This window comes from Hoplias malabaricus, chromosome 2 (genome assembly GCF_029633855.1).
Source record: "Hoplias malabaricus isolate fHopMal1 chromosome 2, fHopMal1.hap1, whole genome shotgun sequence".
Classification (NCBI taxonomy): domain Eukaryota; kingdom Metazoa; phylum Chordata; class Actinopteri; order Characiformes; family Erythrinidae; genus Hoplias; species Hoplias malabaricus.
The window spans coordinates 36724252-36737172 of NC_089801.1; the positions used below are offsets into that span (position 1 = coordinate 36724252).

Sequence of the window (12921 nt, forward strand, 5' to 3'; positions counted from 1 at the left end):
AGAAACGTGGGCTACTTTCTCTGACTTTACATCGACAAGGTGGACCAACAAGGTAGGTGTGTCTAACAGAGTGCTCAGTGAGAGCACTTAAAAACTCACTGCTTTGTCTGATTCACTCATACCAACACAACACACACTAAAACCACCAACACGTCAGTGTCACTGCAGCAGTGTAAAGGGGGGCAAACAATGTATACAGAGCAACGGATGGACTACAGTCTTTAAGTGTAGAACTACAGAATACTCCAGTATGGTCAGAGGACCTGAGAGAATGAACAGTGTGTGTGAAAACAAGGAGGTATTTTTAATCATTTGGCTGAATGTTTTAATATAATTATTTTTGTATTATTATGTATTGTGTATTCATCAATATTTGCGACTTTTATTATTATTATTGTTGTTATTATTATTATTATTATTATTACTGGGCGCTTGTTGAATCGTCCAATCACAGCGCTCCGTCGCGGCTGCGCAACGAACTTCTTTTGGCAACGGAAGTTTTGAGCGTGTGCATTTGAATGACGCTTATATTGACCAATCAACAGGGAGAATAACCCTGCTCTCTCTCGGTGGTAGCCTATGAGAGTGCCTGTGGGGGGCGGGACCCGGCGAGGTTCATAAGTGGAGTGGATTTGTGGGTTTAAGAAGAAAGAGAGGAGAGAGAAAAGCCGTCGCTGGAGGTAAATAACACAGCTCAGTATTTACCGGGTTATATCGGGTGGTGAATGTTTAAACGCTCCATTAACTGTCATGTGTAGGTGTATATACAGTTAAAGCTGGAAAGTGCAGGGAGATGAAGGCGCTGTGAGGCTAAAGGCGCAGACACGCAGCCGTGCTCCTGGTCTGTGCTTTATCCTCAAAACCCTCCGCACTCGCAAAGTTAGTGCCGTGATTTTCTGGGGGTTGTTGGCGGTTGTGGTTTGACTCAGACACTTGTCACGGTTTGTACCCGACGCGTTTGTCTCGCTATACTCGGGTTTTGTTCTGTTTTCTCGCCCTGGCTAAGCTAGCCAGCTAACTTTGAGAAGTTCCCAGTAAACACGAGCAAGTCCGAAAACATAGGCTCTCTGTGACAAATCTGGCTTTTAAAATACCTTACAGCAGTGTGGTAGAGTCAGAGAGCACCTTGCGTCTGTTGAATACTCCAGGGGGTGTTTCTGAAGAGAACAGTATAATACAATGTACTTGCATATGGAAAGGGAATGTTTAAATCTTAGAAAAGTGTGACTCTCTAACAACTGTGCTAGACCTACTGTAGATGATGGGGTGGGCTGAATTGGGAACTGTCTATGAGATTTTTCTTAAAAGACAGTCTTTGCTATCTGGCTAAACAAAGAAATCCAGCTGTGTGGAATAACCACACTGGGAATATTTATTTTAGCCTGATAACTTAAGTCTGAAATGAACTGCCCAAAAGGAAAGGAGCTGAGGTAAAACATAATGAACAGTCTTCAGCTCTAGTGCTAAGTTATCTAGCTCACTCATGCTTTGTCTAACAGCCCCCAAAACCATTCCCATAGCGTAAACAGCACTTAAAGCTTTCATCTTTGATAAGCAGTCAGAAATTGTGTCTCAGATTAAAATAAAAGAAAAATCCACAGGTGTTTGTTTCCGTCCTCTCACTGTGAGAAGACATACCAATACTATGGGTCTGAAAGGATGTGATCTTGTGAAAAAGCCCTTGCTGAACATTTGTGAGTCAAAGCAAAAAAGTCAAGAAGGACAAAGTTGCTGGCTGTGCCAGGGCCCAAACCTGAATGTAGCTGAATAAGTTTCAAATCATTTGCATTGTGAGAAGCAGCCAACTTTTCATCCTGACTTCACACTAGCAGCGACTGTTTGCTTCTTTCTGGCCAAGTCCCTCTGCTTATCAGCTATGAGTGTTTCTGAACTTGACATGATAGCCACTGCCATATAGAAGTAGCAGAAATAAAGCTAAATGATCTATTACTAATTTGCTATTTATTACTTATGTTAATATCTACTGTGCTTTGACTTAAAGTTTAAAGAAATGAAGAGAGGTCTCTGACTTTTGTACACTATTCTATGTAAAGTGTTCCCCAGATTTAAAGCTCAGCTTGCCTGGGTGGAAGTGTGTTTGATTAACGTAAAAGTGTTCATGCCCCAGTTATTAAATGCAGATGCTGTGCAGTGGTGATCGGTGGATGCTGGGTGCTGCCTACATCTCTAGCCCACTTCCCTCCGGCTGCTGTTTATAGTGAAGCCATGTGAGTCACTCAAATTGAGATGCGGCAATTATTTGGCCTGCAGAGCAATCCCAGTTTATTGTTGCTCTATAAAAGAGCTCCAAAAACTGTCAATGGTGGGAAAAAGAACCATGACAAACATGGTTTGACCCCACGAGTTGTCTGGTGAATTAGGCTGACATCTTTATTGACTCATGTTTGTGGCCTATCTGCTGTTATTGCTCATCTGCTGGCCTTTTGTGACCGCCTGTATTGGGCTGCTGGGGTTGAGTAGGTCATGTGGCTGTTGAGCCTTGGAAAGGAAAATTAAAAAGAGACGGGTTTAATCCTAAATACACGCAGAGTTGATCTCACTAACAGGGAATTAACCTTAATATTGAACCACACTTTCTTTTTGATGGAGGATCCTTGTCTTGAATAGTTGTTAGTCCAGGACTAGGCTTATTCCCTGTCCAGGAAACCAACCCACAGCCTTTTTATTAGTTTTGGAAGAGTATGCAAACTTGGAGGCTGGCTCGTTCTAGGGAATTTGGATTATGGAAATTGGGGACTGACGCTGATATCTGATATTTTTTATGTATGTCAGTGTTACTACTGATATACAAACATGTATCATTTGGGAATTAGAACTAGGTCCACCTGGGCTAGAGAAACACCTTATTTCTTTAGTTTTGCAAATGCAGTAAAATGTATGAACACTACATCAGGTAAACAAGACAATGTCTGACTTCACCAATGTTAGCATGATTTCTAATCTTTGGAAAATCACACTTATTGTGTTTTCAGGTGAAGCCAGTGTGTTGGATGGGCTAGTACTTATATTTTGAGGGACACATCAAAACACTTTGGTTCTTTTCCTCTTGTCTCCTTATATTAAAGGAGCACCATACAATTTTTCCAACGTGTCATTGTAGTTCACCAACCTCACCACTAGAGCAACCCGAATCGCAACACGTAGTCAAAGCGCACCAAAAAAGACAAGTATTTAGGGGCCGGTGTACAGTGTTCCACACAGGTTTTCTCTGACAAAATGCCATTGCTAAAATAGCTACTTTTATTAATGTCCTTCATATTTTAAAGTTAATTTGTGTTGGAGTTAAATTGCCTTGTGTACATTTTAAAGGTTCAGTACCGGCGCTGTATTTCTAAGTGTAAAAAAAAATCTTTGGAAAACTTGGGCTGCGTTAGTCTGACGTATCTGTTTGTTGTGTCCAAGTCTATGTAGGGGCTCTAGCTTTGTGATTATAACTGTTGATAATGATGTACCACAGTTTAAAACCCACTGGCAAACATTTCAGATCCTGATAACAGCATACGATTAATTTCCTTTTACAACAACTATTTTAAAGTAAATATTGTCTACTGCCACAGTCTCCAAGCACGGCACACACACACCCTTGTGTGTTTATGTGCTTATATTGTGGGCTGTAAACAGTCACATTGCATGTTAACGTTTTCTTATGGTAAATTGTTCATTGTTTTAGTGTTATAAAGAAATGTGCTAGGTTAAATAATGCTTATCTGTATATACATGCACCAAAATTATGTAAGTGTGTGTTATTACCCTAGTGCCGTTATAGTGGTGATATATGTGACCGTTTTGGACACAGACATATTCACACCATACATCTCTAGTTTATATAATCCATGTGGGACTGCTTAGTTTTGGCTCCTAAAAGGTAAACACGCTGTGTATGGCTGAAGCAGGGAAGTTAGTGTCTGCCATGTGTTGTTTTGGGCATGACGAGGTGGTAACGTAACCCTGAAAGCTAAAAACAAGCTATTCTACCCAGAGCCATTGGCCCAAACGAGCTCAGAGAATACGAGCCATGTGCCTCTGTGGAGTTTGCGCTGCCACTTGATCCTCTGGAGAAAAAAAAAGGAGACGAACACATGATCTCGTGCGAGTGAAAGCTCTTTTCTCTTCTGGTCTTTATTTCTGCTGAAAGTGCTTCCACAGAGCGCTGCGTTCATTTAGAGAAGTTTCGCTTGGTCGCCTGTGAGGAAGATGAATAATGGTCATGAACAACATGAGGTTTGTTAGTCATGGCTGTAGACGGTGCAAGGCAAACCAAGCCCTATGAACTCTGAAATCTTAAGATATTGATTTATATAATGTTGGCTTTTAAGCTGCTAATATTAGGCTAGATGTCCAGTGTGTGTCATAAGGAGATGACATTTAGAAACATGTTTTGTTTTGAGAGGACTATATAGCGGTTTGTTATTGTGATGAATTACACTGAGAATGATATTCTATATCAGAGTCAGTGCTTTCTATTCTGAAGTTCATAAAGCATAGTGGGGACCACAATCTCTCGCCTTCCTTACGCTGTTTTTATTGGTTAGTTGTTATATGTAACTGTCAGGCTCTGTCCCATAGTTGAGATTCTATTTGAGTGAAACTACTTCCCAGTAAACCTCCCTGTTAAACACAAGCCTTGCCCCAAGTTGAAATCTGGTGCCGTGACCCAGACCACGTGCTGGTGTCTGTCAGCGTGTTGCTGGGGAGAACGAGGGGCTGGTCACTGAATACCAGATGCCATTGTGTAGGAGTCCAAATGGTGTAACAACAGAAACATTGAACTTGCCATGTTTGTGTTTATTGATTTAATTGTGATATTGCCTTTTTGCAATTATGATATCCTAAGATACTAAGCTATTATATATACCAATAGTTTTATAGTTTTAAATAGTTTTATTCTGACTTATGTGAGGACCCTGACCACTCACAGCTCCAGATGTATTGGTTTGTCTATGTGTTATTGACAAATGCATAATCATATGTTACATGAATATAATAAACACAAGGCCACACAGTGGTATTGGATGTGAAGCCCTGAATGAATAGCACCCTCTTGTGGAACAGTTCTGAAACGTGGGTGAGCGAGTGTTGGTATATGCGTGCTTGTGAGCTACAAGTCATTTCAGTGATAAGATTACTCTTGCTGATATTGTCCATACTGAACTACCCAAGTCTGTCCCATCACTCCTCATTCTGCTGAAAAATCATAACCCCAGTGTACATCAGAAGTGTAAGGAGTATTATCTTGTGACATATCGCAGGCCTGCTCTGGGTAGAGCTCCTGATAGCTAAGCTGCTTAGGAACGCAAAACTTGCCCCATATACTGAAAGTGTGACTCTGATCAAATATAATAGGCTAATAGGCTTATATAGCAGCAGCAGCCTAATTGTAGCAGTGTATTATTTTTCCTGTGCTGAATCAGAGCTGTGTAGGTGTAGCACATCAGAATACAAAAGGAAAAAAATGCTTAATGAGCTTCCCTTAGACTCTCAGCCTGTGAGTATCGTTACGTCAGTCGCTCTGTTGTCTTGGAGAGCCGTCCATTACAGGAACGTCTGGTTTTTCACTTCTTTTTGTCTAATTGGGACTCAGTTTTGACAGTGCAAACATGGCTAGTGAGAACAAAGTGGACGGTGGCATGAAACACAGTGTAAGAGAGAGATCAGACCAATCGCTTGGTTTTAAACAGCAGTTGCATCAAGTGTGTGTGTTTCTTATTGTGTGTGTCTACACATGTGTTGGACTCAGTCGATCCTCTCTCCACAGCAGAGAAAGCAGCCAGGTTTTCACGCTGCCTCGCGTGCTTGTCAAGCCCCAGCTAGTTTAGCGGAGCTTATCCTTGTTCTGCCATGACCTCTGCCCGTTGCCAAGGCACTGTGGTTGCCAAGACGATTCAGAAACGTCCACAAGCTGGCGATGTGGGTGAAGCGTCCAAATCCCTTTCCAGAGAGTCCAGTACAGTGGCTTTTTGTGTGAATGGTCTGTTTTTCTTTCTTTTTTTAAATGAACCATTTGAGTTCCCCTTTTACCCCAAAGAAGTTGATCAGCCAAGACAGGCTTGTGTGTCTGAAGTTTGCTTCACTAGTTTTAAAGCAGAGAGTACAAACATGATGTGCTGTGTTCCAGGACTCCAGACTAGGGCTGAAAGATTTGACATGTTTCTGATCAGTATTGTGACTGCAGTTTTTAAATTGTAATTATATTCTAGAAATTAGGGACAAGGAACTTTGGAACTTTTTTAATAACCAAAATTACCTAGATCTGGCATCAGTTGTGAGCGCCATATACCATTTTTTTTTTCAATCATACACATCTGTTGTCCTGCAGAAATGAGAAACTTTTAGTGCTTGTAAACCTTTATAATCATTGGAGTATTATTTAAGGTTGTATTTTAAAGTGAAATAAAGCCATAATAGCTGTTGCATGAGTCTCCTCAATCATGCGTACTGAAAAGGTTAATTGCTGTGGTTATTTATATCCAGAGTGGGCACGAGCTGTTGGCATGTTTGTAATGTTATGACAGTGTGTCTTAGACATTAAGTGGTAACACACACAGCTCGGTTGTCCAGTGTAGAGCATTATCATTAGATTATTACCTATGGTTATACTTCAAAGTGGAATAGACCCGTGATAAAATCGAGTGTGTCCTGGAAAAACACTTCAGGTCTGAATGGGTTAAATGCTTCAGTGGGGTATATTTAGGGTGGGCACAAATGATGTTATGACTGTATTTTAGACGTTAGGTGTTAACACACCACTTGATCATCCAGTGTGCTATTTTTATCATCGGTGGGTCAAGGGGACCACCTTAATCTGGAGTGCTGTTGATCTGTTTTTCTAGGTAACTGTGTGTCCTACAGCGTCAGGAACCACATGATCAGTTCTGTTGGAGATTACTGAAGAAGAGTATGTGAAGAGTTGGGGAATGCCATTTACATAAATTAATTTGTGGGGTATAAACTTCTGTTTTGTGTTAGTTACGTTAGACCCAGCTCCAGTGTAGAACTAAACAAACAAACATTGGACCTTGTTTATGATTTGTCTCATTGACAGTATCGGTGGGAAAATGTGTGAACACCTCAATGCTTCCTTTTGATTCACTCTGTGGACATTTAGCAGTGCAGTTCTGAGTGCACTGAGTAGTGAGCATTCATATGAATTACCTTTAGTGACCCTTCTAACAGACTGCTTCCTCTCTGAGTCTAAATTGGTAGCTTTTTCCTTGTTCTAATACTGTCCAGAGACACACGTTATAAATAAAGCAGTCCATTATAGTCTTCCATTAACACGGCTTCAAATTATTCATCTCCTCCAGTGATCCAAAGGGCTCAGGGCCAGGAGGGAAAATGAAAATGACTGGCTGGAGAAGATGACGGATGTGTATTTTAAACTGTATCCCAACTTACCTGAAATGTAGTTAAACAGCTTAGACATGTCTTGAGTTTCTTCTTAAGTTTCTAGTTCTGCGTTGGCACGAGGCTAATGTAGGACACAAGTAAAGAAGGTAATAAGAGCTTAAACTCTGCCAATGAGCACTGTGTAAACTTTGGGTTCAGAAACTCAAGTGCTGCTCTGTGACCTGCTTTGTTCAAAATGCCACAAGGATCAAACACCACTGCAGCGTTCGCCCCCCTGTCTAATTGGCCCTGTTCAGAACACCTGCTCCTGTAAAGAATAATGAGCAAAATAAAATAAAAAACATAAGAGGTATCAGCGTCAGCTGTTGTATCAGCCAAGCCCTAGACCACAGTTGAAGACCCATGAACTATAGACTGTTTTCTGGTGCTGGCCTCCTCTCAGTTTGAGTTACTTATGCTTTCCTCCTGTTCATTCATTCTTTCTCTCCCCCTCTGCCTCCCTCCTTCGCTCCCTGTGGTGAACCCTGGGTCGTGTAACTCGGCGGGGTGCGCTGACTCGCAGATGGCGAACAACGCCCAAAAATATGAGCAGCAAAATATTAATAGAAATGCCATACGCTGTCAAGCCTCCGCAAATAAATGAGAGAGGGAGAGAGCTGGAGATCTGCCCTGGTACTGACCCTGAATTAACCCACACCTGGCTGAGGGTCAGGGCACATTAGAGTCAGTACTAAACTCTGCCAGGTTGTAGATCTCCATATAATGGCCTCCAATTATAGAGCCGGCTCATGGTGCTGGGCTTATTTTAAACGTGTCCTGAAGGTGCCAGTTTTATGGCGGATCAGGCTCAGATACAGTGTACTGCACTATGGGCCTGACTAATGCAGATAGCTTTAACACATTGAGTTCATTACATGCTAATTCCAGTTTAGTTGGGTAGATTATTTTAGCTACAGTTTTAAAATTAAACATGGCAATCATGAAAGATGATGAAAAACACCAGGATGGTGAGTGTCACAGCATTATGCAGGGGCTAAAGGCAGAGCAGACAGTTTCATGAAGACTTCTACAAATGTGCTATAGTTTATGATACACTGCAATAACTAAGATGCTCTACTCTTGCCCTGATCACCAGCCTCTTATTGAAAAGGTAGTACTGAGAATGTTAAAGTGTATTTCTGCACATGCTCATTGGTGTTTTTCTGTGTGTTGTAGAGGTCGGTGTGGTTGAGTGCGCAGGCAGCATGGACTACCCTGTGCATCGAGGAGAGACAATGTCCATGGGATTGCACGACAGGTACTGTGCAATGTATGTCCTTTTACTGCTTCTACTTCTCTATTTTATACACACACACACACACACACACACACAATGTTGCCAACTGCACTATTACAGACACCATGTACCTTATCCTGCTGGACTAATTAGCCTGCCAGACAATCACCAACAGTAACGCGAGTGTTGGGCTGGTGAACCACACCTGTCTGAGAAAGCTCAAGAATGTATTCTCTGTTTTCTGTGGTCCATTTGTTCATTTCCAGATCCTGTTCCAAAAACAACTGTGAGCTTTCACTCTGCACAGTTCTCATATTTCTCAACTCTACTTTTTTGTCATTTTTGCTTGGTTCTCTTATTTCTCAGCTGTTCTTATTATTGTTTTCACTGTGCAGTTTGATTTCACAGCTCTCCTTTTGTTGTTTTTGCTCTGTTATCCTACCTCTCAGCTTTGTTCAGTTCTCTCATTGTGTCTATATTTTAAGCAGTTTAGCCCCACCTTTTGCGTTCTCCCATTAAAGTGGGTCTGGCTCTGTGACTGAAGATACTCTGAAGAATTGGTACAATGTTAGTTTTGAGGCTTGGAAGGTTTCAGACACCCAAGTGAATGTGAAAAAGCATGGAGAAATATTTTTTTGTTAGAGCATGCGTGATTCATTGCTGTTGGACCAAATCCTCATATCTCCGCTCATTTTTATTTTCACAGACTTTCAAACTTCCCGCTGTCGTTTTCTATGTGTTAAAACGTTATGGTCGTTGGACAGAAAGGAGCCACACACATTTAGACCTGTTCCATGAATTTCAAAGTTAAGGATGTGTCTGTGAAGTTACCACTCGGACATACAAGGTTTTGTTTAGACAGTTATGTTTATCAGTGATGTTTTATGACGCTTCATATTAGAAGTTTCTCTTCCACCTTAAGTGGTGCTGTAGTTACTCTATTTGAGTAAGAAGAGGCGACTCAGCCTCGCTGATGAAGCTGTGTTGGAGAAATGTTTCAGCTGCCGATCCTCATCATGAGGCAAAACAAAGGCGTTTCTTTAATAAAGGCCTGAATGAATTGAGTTTAAAAGCTGTGATTACTGTTTATCCTCCACAGCTTCTCGAGATGCACTCCAGCACTGGATCACTGTGCTTCTGTGTGATATTGGTGTGTGCGCCTCTTTTTGAAGTGGTGACTCAGACCCTTAAGTAAGTGTGTGTGTTGGATTATTTACATCTGCTTTTTTTTTTTTTTTTTTTTGGGGTGTTCTTGAAAGTTCCGTGTTACTACACTGACCTTAATGGTTGGTTCTTTACACAAGTATAGTGTGTGTGTGTGTGGGGTTCTGAAGTTTGATGTAGATTCTCTTTCTATCATTTTGCTCTTATTTCAACTCTTTGTCTTGCTCCCTGTTTCTCTGCATCTTGCTTTTCTCTCTTTATTGCTTTCTCTCTCTCTTTCTGTCATTTATTAATTTTAGGCCTTTTGCTGCTGTTTTTAAATCACTTTAAAGCAGAGAATCTAAATCTACTGTGTGTGTCGTTGTCGTCATCAATGTCCTCATGTGGCTTTTCCTCGTTGTCTCTGAGATGTTGCTAAGCAATATTTGCCACCATTTCGAAAGGTGTGTGTGTTTCCCTCTGTTACACAGAGAAAGAAAGACAGACAGACAGAGAGAGACAGACACAGACAGAGAGAGAGAGAGAGACAGACACAGACAGAGAGAGAGACAGACAGACACAGACAGAGAGAGAGAGAGAGACAGACACAGACAGAGAGAGAGAGAGAGACAGACAGAGAGAGAGAGAGAGACAGACAGAGAGAGAGAGAGAGAGAGACAGACACAGACAGACAGAGAGAGAGAGAGAGAGAGACAGACACAGACAGACAGAGAGAGAGAGAGAGAGACAGACACAGACAGACAGAGAGAGAGAGAGAGAGAGACAGACACAGACAGAGAGAGAGAGAGAGAGAGAGACAGACACAGACAGAGAGAGAGACCGACACATACAGAGAGACAAAAAGAATTAATATGTTAATTCAGTCATTTGTTCATACTTGTAAGCGGTTCATTCTGTTTAAGGGGTGCGTTGGGTCCAGAGCTTACACAGAATCGTGGGGCTCAAGGCAGAAACACATCACATTACGCACTCACACCTGTGGACAATTCCACACACTCACCCAGTCACACACAGTAATTGTGGGTTTCCTGCCATGCGTCACTGTTTCTATGGCAACAGCATCCTCTGTGTTATTATTTCTTTCGTATGCCTTGATTTATAGTTTATTTACATGCATTTACATAATCATGTCGTTAACTCATTAATGACAACAAATTACATCAGAAATCCGTATCCACAGACCTGAGGCTGAAATTCAGATGTTTTCCAACAATAAAACTCTCTGCGCTCCAGAGTGGTGAGGTGGCTCTATGCGTTGGCCTATAATCAGAAGATTGCTGGTTCGATCCCAGTGGTGCCTCAGAGGCAGGGAGTCCTAGAGAGCACGACTGGCTTTGAACACGGCACCGTGCTAGTCTGCGTGCATGTCTGACAGTGAGCACAACGAAATAAACAGGAAACTGTTGGTATAGTTAGTGTGACAGATAAGCTGATTTATTCAAATATAAAAATAAAAAAACTAAACATGTAGATGTATCTAGACACCACTACAAACTCCTGTGCACTTTAATGAACCTAATGTACTTATTCTATTATAATTGTACATTTTAAAATGGTGTTAATTTCATATGCCACATTTCAACTCCAGAAGAGAATGTAATGTACCTTACACAACAACTTGAGTTTAACACCACTGTTGTACCCTTTTAAGGTACGTTTAGACTGTTTGAACCTTTAGTGACCAGTAATGTTCCTCTGCAGTACCCTTTTTTTTTTTCCTTCTGAGAATGTACAGCACTATTGTTGATCCAAATTGGAGGAAGCGTTAATTGTAAGCACAGCAGTTTTTATAACACTGGTTGAGCGAGGCGGCCTGGGGCACAGCTGGGTGGCTGGATTAGAGGGTGAGGTCCTGTGCTGAGTGAGGAACTTTTTCTTGAGTTCTCTCCGCACTGGTTCAGTTACCTGCAGAAAAGAGAAAAGCAACAGATGTATAGTAAATCACCCTGATCTCCTACAACAGAACACAGAAGTATATTAATATTGATGAGATGCACCCTGGTGTTAGCCTTTAGCTAATGAAAGTGGCTGGACTGGGCTGCCCAGTGTTGCTGTTGATTTCTGTCTATATTTATGAGGTTAGGCAGCTGGCTTATGAGCTAATGGCTGATTTATATCAGAAATTTATTACTGTTTTACTCACTCTGACTCTGTTCAGAGTGAGAGTCTCTCTCAAATCCACTCTTCTGTTTCATTCCTTCTTTTCGTCTGTTTGCTTCTCCTGCTGTTCTGTTGACGGCCTATTCTCCCCACCCTTAAGGACTTAAGCGCTCTGAGTGAGTTTCTCTCTTTCTTTCTCTCACTCTCTTCGTTTCTACCTCCCTCTATCCACAGCTGCTGAACCGCTTTGAAAATGATAAATGCGGATTAATTGTGGATTTTCTTTGAGCCCTGCCAAAAATACGCTCAAAGTCACCCGGCGTGCCGCTGTATTACCCCAACATGTCGATCTGTCTCACTTCTTTTCGGCACTGTTATTGTGTGCAAGAGAGCGAGATATAGAGAGAGAGACCATGTCTTATGCTTTTCTGGACCATTTCTAGTGCAATTCCTAATTTCACGTTGTCAGGAGCAGTTAAAATTCTGTGAAATGTTGGGAAATCCTGTTTGAAGTCCAGCGCTCCTGTCAAACCAGGGCTCTCTAATGAGACTGGATGTACTGAGTCTTTTGCTTTTGATTAGCAACCGTATTTACTACGGCTCTGTCGTACAGGCTAAAGCCTGCTTTCAGAAGGGGACTGTGATCGTAGAGATTTACGGTCCCTTTTATTTCGTAATGATGTGCGTCTTTTAACACGTGTATCGGCTCTGATTGTGCACGTCCACCAGGGATCAAAATAGTCCAGACTTTTAAAGGCCTTTCAGATAGTCTGATTGTTAATGAATAGTTAAGGATCTCGTCTCTCAGCTGAAATATTATCTCTTGCAGGTGTCACATTACAGAGTTGAGGGCCTCACCTGTTCCAGTGCACTCAGTTCATCCTCTTGAAGTAATAATACTACTAATAAATAAACATATTTATATAGCCGCACATACATTCAAAATAAAATGAAGGTCACAGTGATTGACAAAAAGGAAGCAGATAAAGGCAGGAAATTTTAAAAATAGAAGA

The 12921-nt window shown here is 41.5% G+C and overlaps 1 protein-coding gene across 2 annotated transcripts in view; it reads left to right on the top strand.

Annotated features, from left to right (window-relative positions):
• Window positions 1-584: 584 nt before the first annotated feature.
• klhl13 (kelch-like family member 13) overlaps window positions 585-12921 on the top strand; it is a 59685-nt gene continuing 47348 nt past the window's right edge. Inside the window, exons 1-2 of one of the 2 annotated variants that reach the window (XM_066658972.1) lie at window positions 585-680; window positions 8584-8677. In XM_066658972.1, coding sequence (XP_066515069.1) covers window positions 8613-8677 — 65 coding nt within the window. In that variant the 5' untranslated portion in view covers window positions 585-680; window positions 8584-8612. The remainder of the gene's footprint in view (window positions 681-8583; window positions 8678-12921) is intronic. The other variant, XM_066658973.1, reaches the window with a different exon arrangement.